This window comes from Podarcis liolepis (assembly GCF_965112155.1).
Source record: "Podarcis liolepis genome assembly, chromosome: 10".
NCBI classification, from domain to species: domain Eukaryota; kingdom Metazoa; phylum Chordata; class Lepidosauria; order Squamata; family Lacertidae; genus Podarcis; species Podarcis liolepis.
In genome coordinates, this window is record NC_139562.1 from 3,312,252 (window position 1) to 3,330,907 (window position 18,656).

At 47.5% G+C, this 18,656-nt stretch overlaps 1 protein-coding gene across 1 annotated transcript; it reads left to right on the top strand.

Moving 5' to 3' along the window:
- Window positions 1-1,269: 1,269 nt before the first annotated feature.
- MIOX (myo-inositol oxygenase) lies at window positions 1,270-18,374 on the top strand. Its single transcript, XM_083461580.1, has 10 exons — window positions 1,270-1,336; window positions 3,689-3,769; window positions 5,681-5,761; window positions 7,564-7,726; window positions 8,346-8,413; window positions 9,886-9,995; window positions 10,190-10,257; window positions 11,507-11,556; window positions 16,185-16,297; window positions 17,857-18,374. The coding sequence occupies exons 1-10, from the start codon at window positions 1,319-1,321 to the stop codon at window positions 17,963-17,965; spliced, it is 861 nt and encodes a 286-aa protein (XP_083317706.1). The 5' UTR covers window positions 1,270-1,318; the 3' UTR covers window positions 17,966-18,374.
- Window positions 18,375-18,656: the final 282 nt, after the last annotated feature.

The window sequence follows — 18,656 nt, forward strand, 5'->3', positions numbered from 1 at the left end:
TCACAAAAGTGATTGTGCTGCTTCTGGTAGTGGGCTGCATGTGCATGATATCTGCTGGAGGGTCAACCCCCCCCCAACCTATAGATAAATTCCTGCAACAAGGAGAGAGATATCAATGGCTACTAGCCATGTTGGCTGTGCTCTGCCTCCCCGCTTGGACTAGATGGGCCATTGGTCTGATCCAGCAGCACTCTGCTTATGTTCTCATTGTTGTAAACAAAATCTGCCCTTTTTCCCTTATGGGGTACCCAAGAGCCCATACAGAGTCCTTACATAGGTTCCCTATTGGTAGGAGAAAATAACAGAGGCCAGCCAGAGAATATTGAGAAGCCAGGCAGCTAGTAAGCCTGATCTCACCCGCAGGAAAGGAGGAGGAACCCAGAACAATGGCACACAAGGCCTTATATAGACAATTTAAATTCCCTGCCCTGGAGCTCAAGACCACCCCTCCCTACATCATACCTACATCACAGAAAAGGTGGTCTAAAACAGAAATCTGAGTGACTTCTTTATCTCATCTGACAGGTTACCTATTTAATGGTCACTTGATTGGATTGCCTGCTTACTTGATTGGATTGCCTGGGGAGCCTGGCCAGTCTTTCGTAATGACAAATACTTAGTTCCTGAGTCAGGTCACAGGCTCACCCTATTGAAACACAGACATACCCTTAAGATAGGGTTCGTGAAGGAAAAGACAATGGGGAGGCTTTTCCATTTTCCTTTGACCTTGCAGAGAAAACAATTTGTCAGTTTGGGACAGTTTGGGAATCAAAAATGGTTTCAGGTCGGTCTTCCTGTGCTGATCTATGTACGTGCTTGGTTGGTACACTTATGAACATTTAACATATATCTCAGACCTCAAAATTCCTCTCACATTATCCACCTTGACCCGGACAATGAAGGAACAGGGTGCAGGGTCCCGCTTTGCTGCCAGGGTGCTAGGCCATGCTCCGTGGACCTGAGACACAAACACCGAGGCAACTGACCAACATCAACCTCTGCTCTGATCTGGGGGCGCCCAGGGCTTGTTTGTGCGCAAAGTCGGAGGGAGGAGTTGCGTCTGTCCCCCTCATAGGATGCCACAGAGTCTTCTCCTCCTCCTCCTCGCAGGATGCTGCAAACTTCAAAACATTAATCGTTTGCTTGGATGCCCTGCTCAGAAAGGAGTTCGGCCCCTGGCAGGTTAACAGGTGACTTATTGCCCCCGGTTCCGGCTCATGTTAGCTCAGCCTCGCCTCCTTACATAAGGCCAGAGTCTATAAACAGCTGGGCAGGTGCTGCAGACTCCCCAGAGATCTCCCTCCCCACAGCTGCAAGGATGAAGGTGGTGGACGTGGTGAGTGAGCAGCAGCCCCTCTTTCCCAGCAAAGCTCCTCCGTTGGGAGAAGGCAGGAGGCTGAATGGGGAAGGGGTGCTGGAGGCGGGCGGTAGTTCAGCGGTAGAGCGTCGGCCTCGCATGCAGAAAGTCCCAGGTTCAGACTTCTCTGGGATCTGACAGCAAGAGCTGTTTGACAGTGGAATTTGCTGCCAAGGAGTGTGGTGGAGTCTCCTTCTTTGGAGGTCTTTAAGCAGAGGCTTGACAACCATATGTCAGGAGTGCTCTGATGGTGTTTCCTGCTTGGCAGGGGGTTGGACTCGATGGCCCTTGTGGTCTCTTCCAACTCTAGGATTCTATGATTCTATCTCCGGGTGCAGCTGGAAAAGGCTCCTTGGCAGAAACCCTGGGGCGCAGCTGCCAATCAGTGCAGACAGTGTGGAGTTAGATGCTGACTTGGTAGAAGCAGCTTCCATTCAGCGACAGGCACCCCAGGATAGAGAGCAAAGGCTGGGAATGCAGGGATGGTAAAACCCGTATTATGCCTTTCCTCTGAGGATTAGATCCAAAAAATATCTCCCTAGCTCCTTTGTTGTTGTTTAGTCGTTTAGTCGTGTCCGGCTCTTCGTGACCCCCTGGACCAGAGCATGCCAGGCACTCCTGTCTTCCACTGCCTCCTGCAGTTTGGTCAAACTCATGCTGGTAGCTTCACCCTAGCTCTTAGATGAATGCAATTATTTATTTCCTAAACTTTATATACCACTTGGTTGTTTTAAAAAACCCAAAACTCAAAGGTATTTACAAAAGAGATAACAATAAAATAAATGCAGATTAAAACTTGCATCATCTTTCTAAGCCTCTGGGTACGTGGGTTTTTCTCAGGTGTCGGAAAAAAGTGCAGTGAAGGAGCCTGCCTGAGGTCAATAGGCAGGGAGTTCCAAAACTCCACTAAAAGGCCAAGTTCTTACAAATGTGGAAGGGATATTATGTGGCGCTTGGAGCGGGGCCAGTTCCGTGAATTGCAGCAGCCAATTGCATGTGTATGGGTGAGACGATCTCGTAGGTCAATTGGCTGCAAGTTGTTAAGGGCTTTGTATACTAGTAGCAGCATCTTGGACTTGTCTTGGTAGCAAATCTGACCTGAAGGGGTAAGAAAAAGAGAAAAATCACACCTCCATCCCTGGATCATAATGTTAGGTGCCACCCTTAGCAGTGAGAGATTCCAGGGGGATCCGGATGCTTCTACTCAGGTTCTACTTCATTGGAGTGAAGGTCAGACGAGACGGGGAAGGGAGGAGACGGGGAAGGGAGGAATGCCGCCGGCTCGGGGTAGGCATGGGAGTTGCAGGCGGGCAGGCGGTGCACCAAATGTCACCCCCCTCAGTGAGGGCACCCAGGGCGGTCCACCCTCATTGTCCCCCTTCCTACGCCCCTGCTCTGGATAGAAGTGTAAGGAGGCGGTGCTGAGCTGGACTATTTAGGTCTCCTTCTGCCCCTTCCAAGTCCCACCTCTCATGTAAATTTCACAGCGTGTTACCTAATAAGAGAGAACTATATGAAAATGCATCACAGGTGGTACCTGGCGCCAGAAAGGCTGGCAAAAATGAATAAAACATATAATAATAAGTGCTAGAGATGTAAGAAACAAAAAGGAACCTTCTACCGTATGTGGTGGACATGCCCCGAAATTGGGAAATTTTGGAGCATGATCCATGAAGAAATAAAGAAAATACAAAGAATATCATATAGTAAAAGGCCAGAGGCATTCCTTTTAGGAATTTTAAATAATGACCTTCCAAAGGACAAAACTATTTTTTTTTCTTATACGCAACATATAAGAAACCTGGTGGCTAAGTATTGGAAAGGGAATAAGTTACCCACTAGGGGAGAATGGCTATGTAAGCTTTCAGAATATTTAGAATTAGCCAAATTGACAGATATGATAAGACAAAAGCCAAAAAGTGAAGTGAAAAAGGAATGGGAGTGCCTAAATGAATACCTTAAAATCCAAGATTCGAGGACAGAAATCTGGCTGAGTCTGGAATAACCTTGTGAAGTGAAAGGATAAGAAAGAGGGATTTATATCTAGATGCTAGGACAGAGATGATAAAGAAAACAGGAAGACACAATGAGAGGTAAAGGAGGTGCTGTGGGATTGGTGGAAGTCAATGTTTGTTTTTCTTTTTAGTGTTTAAATTATTAACTTGTAAGATATGGATTTGTGGTTTTTTTGTATGCTGGTTTTTGTGTTTTGTGTATTGTTATTTTTTGATACTTTTCGTGTTGTTGTTGTTGTATGGAAAATACTAATAAAATTTATTATTTAAAGATTAAAATAAAAAGTCCCAGCTCTCACAGAGCCTTTTTCTTCAGGGCTGTGACCCTTCAGAGGTGTACAGGCCAGAGGGCGATGCGGAGAATGGGAAGTCCAAGGAGGGCTACAGGAATTTCAAGGTGAGTGCAGATCTGCTACGAAAGGGATCTATTTTCCAAGCAATCTCATGAAGACCCAGGAGAGGGACGGGTGGTGACGCCCACAAAATGTCTCTGTCCTCTCCCTGCCAGAGCAGTTCTGAAGAAACAGCCTCCACCTTGAGATCGAGAAAGCACAATACCGTATTTTTCGCTCTATAGGACGCACTTTTTCCCCTCCAAAATTTAAGGGGAAATGTGTGTGCGTCCTATAGAGCGAATGCAGGATCCTCGGCCTCGCCGCGAGGCGCCTGACCTGGAAGCCGGAGTAGGAACAGAAGGGACTCCTTCTGTTCCTTCTCCAGCTTCGCTGAAGGGTGCTACACCTTCTCCCTCTCTGCGCAGCGCCTCTCCTGTGAAGGAGAGGCACTGCGCAGAGAGAGAGAAGGCACAGCGCCCCTTCAGCGAGGCGCCTGTCATGCGAAGCCGGAGGAGGAGCAGAAGGGTCTCCTTCTGTTCCTTCTCCAGCTTCGCTGAAGGGCGCTGTGCCTTCTCCCTCTCTGCGCAGCACCTCTCCTGTGAAGGAGAGGCGCTGCGCAGAGAGAGAGAAGGCGCAGCGCACCTTGAGCGGCCCGCCTTTCCAGCGAAGCCCGAGGAGGAACAGAAGGGTCTCCTTCTGTTCCTTCTCCAGCTTCGCTGAAGGGCGCTGCACCTTCTCCCTCTCTGCGAAGCGCCTTTCCTGTGAAGGAGGGGCGCTGCACAGAGAGAGAGAAGGCGCAGTGCCCCTTCAGCGACACGCCTGTCCTGGCTTCTGCTTTAGCCCTGCGCAGCCTCTTCGGGCAGGGGGAGCCTTCATCCCACTGCCCTGAAGAGGCTTGGCGCGGTTATCCCAGAAGCCAGAACAGCCACACGGTATCCCAGAAGCCAGATCCCTCTTGCTGTTCTGGCTTCTGGGGTTCAGAATAAGTTTTTCTTGTTTTCCGCCTCCCAAAACTAGGTGCGCCCTATGGTCCGGTGCACCCTATGGAGCGAAAAATATAGTAATTGTTTAATAGAGACATTAACAAGAGAGCCCATGTGGCATAGTGGTTAGTGTATTGGACTAGGATCTGGGAGAGCAGGGTTCAAATCCCCACTCGCCCACAAAGCTCACCAGGTGAGCTTGGGAGCCAGTTGCTGCCTCTTGGTCTAACCCACCTCACAAGGTTGTCGTGGAGATGAAATGAGGAGGGGTGAGAACGCCGCCATGAGCTCCTTGGAGAAAAATTTGAGATACAGTATAAATCTAGCAAATGAATATATTAACACAACCCAGGCAGCTCAAACAAACAAAACAACAACAACAACAACAACAATAATTTATTATTTATACTCCGTCTATCTGCCTTGGTTTCCCCAGCCGCTCTGGGTGGCTCCCAACAGAATATAAAAAACATCAAACGTTAAAAACTTCCCTAAACAGGACTGCCTTCTAAAAGTCAGATAGTGGTTTATTTCCTTGACATCTGATGGGAGGGCGTTCCACAGGGCGGGTGCCACTACTAAGAAGGCCCTCTCCCTGTAACCTCGCTTCTTGCAGGGAGGGAACCACCAGAAGGCCCTCGGTATTGGACCTCAGTGTCCGGGCTGGACGATGGGGGTGGAGACGTTCCTTCAGGTATACTGGGCTAAGGCCGTTTAGGGCTTTAAAGGTCAGCACCAACACTTTGAATTGTGCTCAGAAATGTACTGGGAGCCAATGCAGGTCTCTCAAGACCGGTGTTATATGGTCTCGGCAGCCACTCCCAGTCACCAGTCTAGCTGCCACATTCTGGATTAGTTGTAGTTTCTGGGTCACCTTCAAAAAGAAAGAGACATTTATTGTACAATTTTTTTTTAAAAAAAAGAACCACTCCCTGCCCCAAAAGAGCTGATGGATGTGCCAAAGGTCTCTCTCAATCCTGTCTTTTTCAGGATGGGCCCCTGATGGACCGAGTGTACAACACTTACTTGCAGATGCACACCAACCAGACGGTGGATTTTGTACAGAAGAAGGTGGGTTTGCTGGGGAGGTGGGGGGTCTCCAGTGGTAAGGAAGGCTCATCACGCCCAGCTTTTACAAGCGATGGAGGGTCCTTCTCTGCAGCTCAGGTATCAATTCTCAAAACGGTTCCGAAAGATGCACATCAAAGGCAAGTGAATCTCTCTGCATACGACACACCACTCTCCGACCCCTGAAACTTTGCGAATATTTCCTTTTTTAAAAATAAGATATTTATTAAGAATTTTTTAAGATATTACAATGAAAAAGGGGGAAAAATACAAACTAAAAATGATTAAAAACCACTCCATTTTTCTATTACTTATTTTCCTTAGCTTGTTTCCCGGACCTCCTCATACCTCCCTTTTTTGTATTCCAGTTCAATTTGTTGGCTCAGCAAATCCTTACCCTCTTTGTTTATCCTAATCTTTGGTCTTAAAATAGTAACATTAGATTTTTCCCTATTAACAACCCATTTTTCATATTCCCTTAAAGCATTACAGCTGGAAACCACTTAATTTCTATCCAAGGTCATTCTAACATTCATTAATTTTACAATATTTCTGTAGATAGTCTTTAAATTTCTTCCAATCTTCTTCCACCGACTCTTCTCCCTGGTCTCGGATTCTGCCAGTCATTTCCGCCAGTTCCATATAGTCCATCACCTTCATCTGCCATTCTTCCAGGGTGGGTAGATCTTGTGTCTTCCAATACTTTGCAATGAGTATTCTTGCTGCTGTTGTAGCGTACATAAAAAAAGTTCTATCCTTCTTTGGCACCGATTGGCCGACTATGCCCAGGAGGAAGGCCTCTGGTTTCTTCAAGAAGGTATATTTAAATACCTTTTTCAGTTCAAAAGGTGCCCGCCGAGTCCCCATGTTCACAGGCTTCACCCGCCTGTGATTTTTAAAGGGTCCCCGCTTCGCCGCAGCGGTCAGACCCGATCCCGCGGAGCTGGTCCCTCAGAGACTCAGAGGGAATCCGCCATTATCAATGGCGCCAACCCGGAAGTCCATCTTTGCGAATATTTCCCAAAATCTACACCAAATGTTTTTGGGCCCCTTCTCCCTTGGCTTCATCAACTCATCCCCAGGGCCCCGTACCCTATACAGTGGTACCTTGCTTCTCAAACTTAGTCCGTTCCGAAAGTCAGTTCCAAAACCAAAGCGTTCCAAAACCAAGGTGCACTTTCCCATAGAAAGTAATGCAAAACGGATGAATCCGTTCCACACTTCTAAAAACAATCCCTGAAACAGCAATTTAACATGAATTTTACTATCTAACGAGACCATGGATCTATAAAATGAAAGCAATAATCAATGTATTGCAGTCACACAATCAATCAATAGCTGAACTGGATTCCCCACAGTCACAAAGACAAATTAACTGGAAAAGCCTCAAAAACAAAAACGCAAAATAAATAGCAAAAACAAAAGCCCCAAACTTAAATCCGTTCCGGAAGTCCATTCGACTTTCAAAATGTTCGAAAACTAAGGCGCAGCTTCTGATTGGTGCAGGCGCCCCGCAAACAATAGCCGCATTGGACATTCGGGTTCCTAAAAATGTACGAAAACCAGAACCCTTACTTCCAGGTTTTTGCCGATTGGGAACCAAGGCGTTTGAGAATCAAGGTACCACTGCAGATAAGAAAAGCATTATTCAGGACAGTGGTTTGCATGGCCCACTAAGAAAAACAACAACACAAAACAGGAGCAATTGAATTCACAATTATTTGGAACCACCGATCTACACCTTCTGGCTGAGCTCCCCCAACCCATGGTTCAATAATAGTGTCCTCACAGTCCCCTCTCCCTAGAATGAGGAGTATGGAGGCTGCCGTCTCCGTCGGATGACCATCATGGAGGCCTTGGACCTGCTGGACAACGTGGTCGATGAATCGGACCCCGACGTCGATTTCCCCAATTCCTATCACGCCTATCAGACGGCGGAGGGGATCCGAAGGGCACACCCCGACAAAGGTGAGTGGCTGGCGACTCCACCTGGGGAATAGATTTCTTTTCATCTTTTTTAGTAGTGATCATACACACACACACACACACACACACACACACAATTGTAACTGTTTACAGTGGTAAGATAAGGTATACATTTCCCCCATTCCTTATTAAAATTTTGGCCTTCCTGATTTCTGACTCTTCTGGTCATTTTAGCCATTTTGGCATAGTCCATCAACTTTATCTGCCATTATTCTCTGCTAGGGACTTTATCTTCTTTCCATTTCTGGGCCAATAACATCTGCACAGCTGTGGTCATATACATAAATAGCCTTTTCTGCTCCCTTGGGATTTCAGCACCTGCAATTCCTAAAAGGAAGGCTTCAGCGTTGTTGTTTTTTTAAAAAGGTTACTTTAAACATTTTTTTCAACTGATTCTATATCATTTCCCAAAATCCTTTTACTACCTTACAATTCCACCACATATGATAAAAGGTGCCTTCTTTTTCCTTACATATCCAGCATACATTTGAGCCTGTTTTATACTTTTTTTGCTATTTTGCTAGGAGCTAAATACCATAGACACATCCTTTTCATACAATTTTCTTTCAACGTATAACATGCCTCTCTTTTCTCGCCGCAGATTGGTTTCACCTGGTCGGGCTACTTCATGACATTGGAAAGATATTGGCACTCGTTGGTGAGCCACAGGTAAGCAGAAAGGTTACATACTTACCCAGTCTCCCTCGTGATCCCCGTTAAGCAAGTTGCCCCCTCTGAGGCTACCTTGCCTAATGCTCAGCTCCTGGGTCCCTGGGCAGGAGAGACCATGCCCTCCCCGATCTTCTCCTATCAGGGAATTTAGCAGGGGTGCCTAGGAACCCCAAACAGGGCAAAATTTCACCTGACCCCTCCTTCCTCACCTGCATTTGACATCTGTAATGTTGTATTTTAGTCAACGAACTTATTATACGCTACATAGAAGTGCCAGTCTGAAGAGGCATATGGAATCATGCTACTTTTACACACCACTCAACTCTGAGCAGAGAGAGACTCTGGGGAGTCCAGGGTTTGGTTTCCTTGGAATGAAAGTCTGTGGAGACACTGGTTTATTAATTAGGGATATGGGGGACGTGGGTGGCGCTGTGGTCTAAACCACGGAGCCTCTTGGGCCACATCATCCAGACTGAACCCCCATCCCAAACGAATGCCAATAATGATTAAAATATGTTGTTGAGCTGCTAGATTACCATATATTTCACTCCATAAGATGCACCTAGTTTTTAGAGGGGGAAAGCAAGAAAAAAAATATTCTGCGCAGAGCATGTAAGAGGCTCTCGCTTTTCTTGCTTTAAACCCTTCCGTCCCTCCTCCCACTTCGCTGAGAAGCCAGCAGAGCAAGAGCGAGAGCTGCACAGCGCCTCTTCTTCTGCTGGCTTCCCAGCAAAGCGGGATGAGGGGCAAAAGGGAGCTCTTACAAGGGAGCGCTCAGCAGAGCCTGGCAGCGGCTCTTGCTGGCTTTTCCGGGAGGTGTGGGAAGGGACTGACAGGCTGCCCCTCTGTGCCTTCCCACACCTCCCGGAAAAGCCCCCAAGTGCCACACACACGCTCCAAGTGGCTCTTTTAAAGGGAGCGCTGAGCAGAGCCTCCCACCTGCATTCGCTCCATAAGATGCACAAACATTTCCCCTTACTTTTTAGGAGGGGTAAAGTGTGTCATGGAGTGAAAAATACGGGTATATCCAATTAAGTGATCTGTTCACGGAAGAATCTCCACTTACATAACACAACTTCCCTTCCCTCTCTTCCCTTGCCCTTGAAGATCTATTCTGGGGGTCCCTCTCCAGGCCTTTGAGGCAGATTTGGGGGTGGTGCAGGGGGGTGTTCAGGGAGAGGAGCGGGAAGCTGCAGTGCACCATCAGAAGTCCTTGCGCAAACGGGATGAGTTTGGGGGATTGACAATATTGTGGTTCTCTGGGGAGCCTAGTTCAGCTCCTCTCCTTGAGAAAGGTGACACACCCAGTCCTTGCCCGGTTTATTATTGAAAATGAACACAAGGCTGGGATGGAGGCTCAGCAAAACAGGCCAAAGAACAAACGGGTTTGCAGGCACTCTGGACGGCCAAGAGGAATGGGGGGAGAGACCCTCACTGACCTGCCCTTCCTTCCCCTCCATTTCTTCCAGTGGGCCGTGGTGGGCGACACTTTTCCAGTGGGCTGCAAGGTCCAGGACTCTGTCGTCTTTCGGGACTCCACTTTCCACAACAACCCTGACATGACGAACCCCTTGTACAAGTAAGCATTTGCTCGCATCCCTGTTTTGTTCCATGAGCAGGAGAAAGAGAGCCCTTCATTTGGAGGGACAAAAACCTAAGAAGCCCATCTAGACCTCATCTCTTGTGATAACCCCTGGACCATTCGTAAGGAGGAGCCTGAGGTACGGTGGGGAGCAAGCCTTGAGATTTGTCTTCTCTTTCTCTCCTCCTCAGCACTAAGTATGGGATCTACCAGCCTCATTGTGGTTTGGAGAATGTCCTGATGTCCTGGGGCCACGACGGTAAGAGCTCCAGCTTTGCATCTGAGGCAGGAGGCTATGGAACGCTAAATTAAAAAGTTGGTTTCAACTAAGCTTGTGGAGAGGTTTTATGACATCCACTGCTTTTGAAGCAGTAGGGAGCTTCTATAGCACTGGATCAAGCAAATGATCTCCCTTGCTATCAAATGTATTTCTTCACTAACTTTCCTTTCTGCAAAAGTCTGTTCTGTGCCGTGGAGCCTGAATCTGCTGGCTGTTGGACTTGCGTTCGACCGAGCTACTCCTCCGGTTGAGTCCTCTGACGGTGACTAACGACCTAAGCCTTTGATGAGGCTCCAGGCACGTTCCCATTATGCAGAGTATCCAAGCAGCAGCAGAAGGACGAGAAATATGAGCTGCATTGCTAAGAGTTTTATTTCTAACTATGCAGACAGAAAATAATATGCATCCTTTCTCTGTGAAAGCAGAGGGGCAATTGGTACAAAGAAACAGGAAACCAGTAAAATCAACATCCGTCTCCTGTCTCCCGTGAGACTTCCAACAATCTGGAATCTCTGGAATGTAAACAGAGTCTTGTGACTCCAAGCACTGCACAGCAGCACGAACAGAAACCTAACTTCCTCCCCCTTTCTGTGAACACCACTGGGCAGTGTATCAGTACAATCTCAGTACAAACCCAGCTTCTGTACATAAGTATAGTGTTGATCCTTCGGAACAACCTTGGACAACAAATCAGCAGGAATTTCATTTCCTGGCATGTAGGACACCGTTACGAGTCCTTTCTGAACACATTCCCTAGCATGTTGCAGCTTCAATTGCAGGTGCTTCGTGCTTTGCTTACAACCTTCAGAAGTCAGCAAAGCCAAACATGCTTTGTTGTCCTGATAAACCTGGATTGGACACTTTACATTAATTCCCATGTCTTTACACAATTGTAACAACCATTCACAATCCACAAGCAAATAAGACAGTGCATTCAGTTCAGCTTCACAAGAACTTAAGCTTACTGTTGTTTGCCTCTTGCACGACCAATCAAATAGACCCTGGTTGTACATGTAGCAAACTCCAGATGTGCTTTTCCTGTCTGTAGTGTCACTTCCAAAACTCGCATCAGCAAATATCTCAAGACCGCCAAACTTTTGATTGTTAAACAAAGTCTGTAGTGCATTGTGCCTTTCAAATCACAAAAACAACGAGCAGTTTAGAAGTACCCAGAAGAGGAGACAAAGCCCCCTTTTGTCTTCTGTTTCTCTTCTTCTCTCCACTCCAGAGTACATGTACAAAGTGATGAAGCACAACAAATTTGCTCTCCCTCAGGAGGTAAGCTGGAGATCTCATCATCTATGCCCCAAATGCATTCCTACTTGTTTGTTCCTACTTGTTCCTGGTAAAATAATAACAGCCAGTGCTTTTTTTCAGGGGGGGGGACACACGCATACCCCTAAACATTTTGTGAATCTTTGTACTTTTGTCCATTGACTGTATTTATTTTCCCTGATTTGAACTATAAAATGGCGATTTTCTTGAGTCAAAATGAGAGTACCCCTAAACATTTTTTAAAAAAGAAAAAAAAGCACTGATAACAACACTTTCTCTGTTTTGCCTTTTGGAAGTTGGTAAGGATGCAAGCACCATCAGCACCTAATGTGAGGCTAAGGGAACTCTATTGGAAGCAAAGAGGGAGAGTCGAGTTTGCTAACACCTGTCTGAGGTCTGTGCAAAGTGTTTCCTTATACAGGGGTTGGTTTTGCTCTCTGTGTTTTTCTTTAAGCTGTCCATCAACAGCATCTCCAAAAAAAATTACACATCACTTGGGAAGACAGGCGAACTAACACCAGTGCCCCGGAAGAAGCAAAGATCCCCAGTGTTGAAGCAATGATTCTTCAACATCAACTTTGTTGGACTGGTCATATTGTGCGGATACCTGATTATTGTCTTCCAAAGCAACTACTCTACTCCGAACTTAAAAATGGAAAGCGTAATGCTGGTGGTCAACAAAAGAGGTTCAAAGACTCTCTCAAGGCAAATCTTTTAAAAATGTAGTATGAACACCAATGATTGGGAAACACTGGCCTGCGAGCGCTCCAGTTGGAGAACAGCCTTGACCAAAGTTGTCATGGGCTTTGAAGACACTCGAACTCAGGACGCAAGGGAGAAACGTGCTAAGAGGAAGGCACGCTTGGCAAACCCTCACCATGATCAGCTCCCACCCGGAAACCAATGTCCCACTGTGGAAGGACGTGTGGATCCAGAATTGGCCTCCACAGTCACTTAAGGACTCACTGTTAAAACCGTGTTTGTGGAGGACAATCTTACTTGGCTACGAGGGATCGCCAAAGAAGAAAGAAGAAAAGTGTTTCCTGGTGCAGCTGGTTCCACTGATTAGAGCAGCCTTTCTCAACCTGTGGGTCCCCAGATGTTGTTGAACTACAACTCCCATCACCCCTAGCTAGCAAGGCCAGAGCTCAGGGATGATGGGAATTGTAGTCCAACAACAACTGGGGACCCACAGGTTGAGAACCACTTGGAGCAATGCTGGCACTCCTGGGTATCCATTGATGCTGAAAAATTCAAGATGTACTTCATGCAATGTGTAGTTAAACTATGGAGGGCTATTGGTGGCTTTGAGCCAGAATGGCTCTGTTCTGCCTCCACAGCTGAGGCACCAATGGTGCTGAAAACCACAGGAGGAAAGGAGGCTCTTGCATGCAGGTTTCCCAGCAGAAGAGGCACCTAGTTGACCACTCTGAGAAGAGGATGATCAGGGCCATGGGCCTGATTCTGCAGGGTTCATCTTACAATTTTTTTGGTTTGTTTTTTTTTTTAAAATATTTTTTACCAACAACCAAAACAGGAACGGCTAAGGGAGCTGGGCATGTTTAGCCTGGAGAAGAGGAGGTTAAGGGGTGATATGATAGCCATGTTCAAATATATAAAAGGATGTCACATAGAGGAGGGAGAGAGGTTGTTTTCTGCTGCTCCAGAGAAGCGGACACGGAGCAATGGATCCAAACTACAAGAAAGAAGATTCCACCTAAACATTAGGAAGAACTTCCTGACAGTAAGAGCTGTTTGACAGTGGAATTTGCTGCCAAGGAGTGTGGTGGAGTCTCCTACTTTGGAGGTCTTTAAGCAGAGGCTTGACAACCATATGTCAGGAGTGCTCTGATGGTGTTTCCTGCTTGGCAGGGGGTTGGACTCGATGGCCCTTGTGGTCTCTTCCAACTCTATGATTCTATGATTCTATGAAAACACAAACAGTGAAACCCCCAGGCGGCTGATACATTGGGTATACATAATCAATAATAACATATTCAAATCAACCCTGTGTACAATTCTATATGCCTTAACACTCCTCCCAACACAAGGTTTATTTAACTTTTAACATTTCAATTGCCCCAAATTGTTCAAACCTACCCAAATAATTCAGTATCTTCTCAAACCAATCCTCCGCCTTCTCACTGACCTTAAACCCTTTCATTTTATGCATCTTCACAGTTAGATATTCTAAGATTATAATATTTTTCAGTTTTTCCCTCCATTGGTTCACCCCTAGCTCTTCTGCATTTTTCCAATTACTCGCTATAACCTGTCTGGCTGCAATTACCATCAATTTTACCCATTTGCATTCATCTTTTGTTTCTAACTCGGTGCTACTCTGGCTAATAAGAACCATTAATTTAGATTAGATATTTCCACCTTCCTACCCACAATTCCCAATATTTCTATACCAATCTGTTCCCAAAATTCATTAACTAACGGACAATCCCACCACATATGTCTGTATGTTCCCATCACTCCACATTTCCTCCAACAATTCTTACTTCCAGATTTTGTAATATGATATAACCTTACAGGTGTGTAATACCATTTTTGTACAAACTTCAACCCTTGTTCCTGGATTATCCTAGAGGTCGCAACAAAGGGTGGTTGCCGAAAGATTCTTTCCCAATTTTCATCTAAAATCTGTTCCTGAATATCTAGCTTCCAATATTCTTTCAAACTTTCCTTTGGTGATTTTTCTTACATTGTTAGAGTAGTTGCACCGCACTGCAGGGCAGGAAAGGCTCAGCTCCTGCAAAAATGGACAGAACATGTGGCAGCCCTAAGTATTTGCCCTGAGGGTTGGTGGAGAACGGAAACACCCCTACTTTCTTCCTCAAAACAATGCCAGCAATTTCTCCTGGTTACCCCAGAACTTTGCAAGGCACACAGATATGAGATGTGGGAACTTGGACAGCCTGGAGAGATCTCGCGAGAGCATCCCAGAACCTGCAGGCCGACTGGGACTTGCCCAGGAAGGAAGGCAGAGACCTTATTAAAAGCTCTCTGCCCCTCGCTTGGGGGGGCAAGACCTGCCTGGTGCGCCCACTGCAGATGGGTGGTCTTGACAGGGGCAGTTCAAGGATACTCATTTTTGCATGTGCGAGCCGTTGCCAGATCATAACCCTCACATAATATACGATCCTGCTGTACTACCAATGCAGGTAAAGATAAAGGGACCCCTGACCATTAGGTCCAGTCATGACCGACTCTGGGGTTGCAGTGCTCATCTTGCTTTACTGGCCGAGGGAGCCGGTGTACAGCTTCTGGGTCATGTGGCTAGCATGACTGAGCTGCTTCTGGCGAACCAGAGCAGCGCACGGAAGCGCCGTTTACATTCCTGCCAGAGCCGTACGTATTTATCTACTTGCACTTTAATGTGCTTTCAAACTGCTAGGTTGACAGGAGCAGGGACCGAGCAATGGGAGCTCACCCCATCGCGGGGATTCGAACCACCGACCTTCTGATTGGCAAGTCCTAGGCTCTGTGGTTTAACCCACAGCGCCACCCACGTCCCTCACAGAGCCGTTAGCTATTCAATCCAATAGCTATTCCAAGTTAATCCATTTTGGGTAGAAATTAAAGGGGGAAAGTGAGGCTGCCAAGATGGGTCAAAGGGCAGATTTGTTTTTATTTTCCAATCTGCCTTTCGGCAAGAAAAATCTTAAGACCAAATTCCTTATCAGCAATTAATTAGCATGTTGTTTGCTGGAGGGAGAGGCGGTGCAGAAGGAGCAAAGTCCATGTGAGATAAGCAGGTTTATTTCCATCAACAGCTCTCCCACAAACGACTGATAAGTTTCCTTTTGCTTTTTTGCCGACGAAACATTTTCAGAGTTCTTAAATTCTGATGGCATCTGTGTTGGCAGTGCAATGAAGGAGTCTCCCCTGCTTTGACTTAGGGTCACGAAATTAAAAGAGACCTGCTTCTTGGGAGAAAAGCAACGACAAACCTAGACAGCATCTTAAGAAGCAGAGACATCACCTTGCCAACAAAGGTCCGTATAGTGAAAGCTATGGTTTTCCCAGTAGTGATGTATGGAAGTGAGAGCTGGACCATCAAGAAGGCTGATCACCGAAGAATGGATGCTTTTGAATTCTGGTGCTGGAGGAGACTCTTGAGAGTCCCATGGACTGCAAGAAGATCAAACCTTTCCATTCTGAAGGAAATCAGCCCTGAGTGCTCACTGGAAGGACAGATCCTGAAGCTGGGCTCCAAGACTTTGGTCACCTCATGAGAAGAGAAGACTCCCTGGAAAAGACCCTGATGTTGGGAAAGATGGAGGGCACGAGGAGAAGGGGACGACAGAGGACGAGATGGTGGGACAGTGTTCTCGAAGCTACAAACATGAGTCTGACCAAACTGCGGGAGGCAGTGGAAGACAGGAGTGCCTGGTGTGCTCTGGTCCAGGGGGTCACGAAGAGTCGGACACGATTAAACAACAACCCCAGAGATTCTGCCTTGCCTTGGGTGTGTCCAAACGTCACCCTGCTTGCCTTGGGGGGGGGCAGTAGTGGGGTTTCCCCAAAGCTTCAGGGCTGCATGGCTTTTTCCTTGCACACCCCTCTGTGCTCTAAAGCAGTGGAGGCTGATGCAGTTTGGCTTTCCTCCCCCTTCTCTGCAGGCTTTCTACATGGTCCGCTTCCACTCCTTCTATCCCTGGCACACAGGGGGAGACTACATGCACCTGTGCAATGAGGACGACCTCCAGATGCTGCCCTGGGTGAAAGAATTCAAGTACGTGGCTGCAAGCCTACGGAGGGAGAGGCAGGGATGGAGGCGTTGGGGTCTCTTCTCAGGAAGCAGCGTGGTTCAGTGGTTAGAGTGCTAGACCGGGACCCGAGAGACAAGGGTCCCCAGTCCCCAGTTGCCAATTCTCAGCCTGGCCTGCCTTGCAGGGGTTGTGGGGATGAAGCAAAGACCAAGAGCACCACAGATGCCACCTTGAGCTCGGTGGAAAAGATAGGTATATAAAGACAACAGTAACAGAGGGCCCATCTAACTCAGTGCTGTCAGCACTGACTGGCAGCTGCTCACCAGGGTAGGGAGTCTCCCACTTGGATATTAAATTTGGGACCTTTGGGGTTCAAAATAGGTGCTCTGGATCATCATCATCATCATTTAATATTTATACCCCACCCATCTGGCTGGGTTTCTCCAGCCACTCTGGGCAGCTCCCAACAGAATATTAAAAACACAATAAAACATCAAACATTAAAAGCTTCCCTAAACAGGGCTGCCTTAAGATGTCTTCTGAATGTCAGGTAGTTGTTTATCACTTTGACATTTCATGGGAGGGCGTTCCACAGGGCGGGCGCCACTACCGAGAAGGCCCTCTGCCTGGTTCCCTGTAGCTTTGCTTCTCGCAGTGAGGGAACCACCAGAAGGCCCTCGGCGCTGGACCTCAGTGTCCGGGCTGAACGATGTGGGTGGAGACGCTACTTCAGGTATACTGGGCCGAGGCCGTTTAGGGCTTTAAAGGTCAGCACCAACACTTTGAATTGTGCTTGGAAACGTACTGGGAGCCAATGTAGGTCTTTCAGGACCGGTGTCATATGGTCTTGGCAGCCGCTCCCAGTCACCAGTCTAGCTGCCGCATTCTGGATTGGTTGTAGTTTCCGGGTCACCTTCAAAGGTAGCCCCATGTAGAGCGCAATGCAGTAGTCCAAGCGGGAGATAACCAGAGCATGCACCACTCTGGCAAGACAGTCTGCAGGCAGATAGGGTCTCAGAATGAGCTGGCTGACAGCTGCCCTGGACACAGAATGGGCCTTCGCCTCCATGGACAGCTGTGAGTCCAAAATGACTCCCTGGCTGTGCACCTGGTCCTTCAGGGCCACAGTTGCCCCATTCAGGACCAGGGAGTCCTCCACACCTGCCCCCCCCAAAAAGAGTACTTCTGTCTTGGCAGGATACAACCTCAATCTGTACTGTTACTAGTATAAACCCATCAGTAACAGAGGGCCCATCTAACCCAGTGCAGTGAGCACTGACTGGCAGCTGCTCCCCGGGTAGGGAGTCTCCTCCTTGGAGATGCCACTGAAGATTAAATTTGGGACCCTCGGGGTTCAAAATAGGTGCTCTGGATCACGACCTGCCCTCTCCCACCTTGGACCCCCAAGCCAGGCAAGTGTTCCTTAATCTTGGGTCCCCAGTTATTGTCAGACTACAAGTCCCATCATCCCTGACCCCTGGGTTCTGCTAGCTAGGGATGATGGGAGTTGTAGTCCGACAACAGCCGGCACTCTGTGGGTACCAGGGAGCAACCCCACCTTCCTTATTCCACCCCCTTGCAGCAAGTTTGACCTGTACACCAAGTGTGGGGAGCTGCCCAATCCGTCAGAGTTGAAGCCGTACTACCAGAGCCTGATTGACAAGTACTGCCCAGGTGAGCTTTCCTGGTGATGCTCAAAATGGGCTCTGCTTCCTTGTCGCCGACCCGGCCGCTGCTGCAGGATGGACGTGTGCCAATCTCTCGAGGACTTCGCAACTGCAAGGAACAGGGTGCGAGGAAACATGTGGGAGGGCAACACACTTCAGGCCGTTTCAGCATGTTTTCCGAAAAAAGGGGAAATCCATTCGAAACGGCGCAAGATCCCTCTGTCAAAAACCAATAAAACGCTATTCAAATTGTAATGAACAGAAATCTGCCCTCATTCTCTTATGGGGGACACAAGAGCCCTTATAGGGTCCTTTGTAGGTTCTCCATCAGTCGGAGAAAATAACAGAGGCCAACCAGAGAATATTGAGAAGCAAAGCAGCTAGTAAGCCTGATCTTTATTGAACTGTTGCAACAGGGTGCCCCCTTCACACACAGGAGGACCCAGAACCCAGGTGTGCCTGCCCTTATATAGACATTTTAAATTGCCCGTCCTGGAGTCCAAGACCACCCATAGATACATCATACCTACATCACAGAAAGGGTGGTCTACAGCAGAAATCCGAGTGCGTTGTTTATCTCCTGTCTGGCAGGTTACCTGTTAATGGTCACTTGACTGGATACCCTGGGGAGCCTGGCCAGTCTTTCATAATGACAAATACTTAGTTCCTGAGCCAGGTCACAGGCTCACCCTATTCATACACAGACATACCCTTA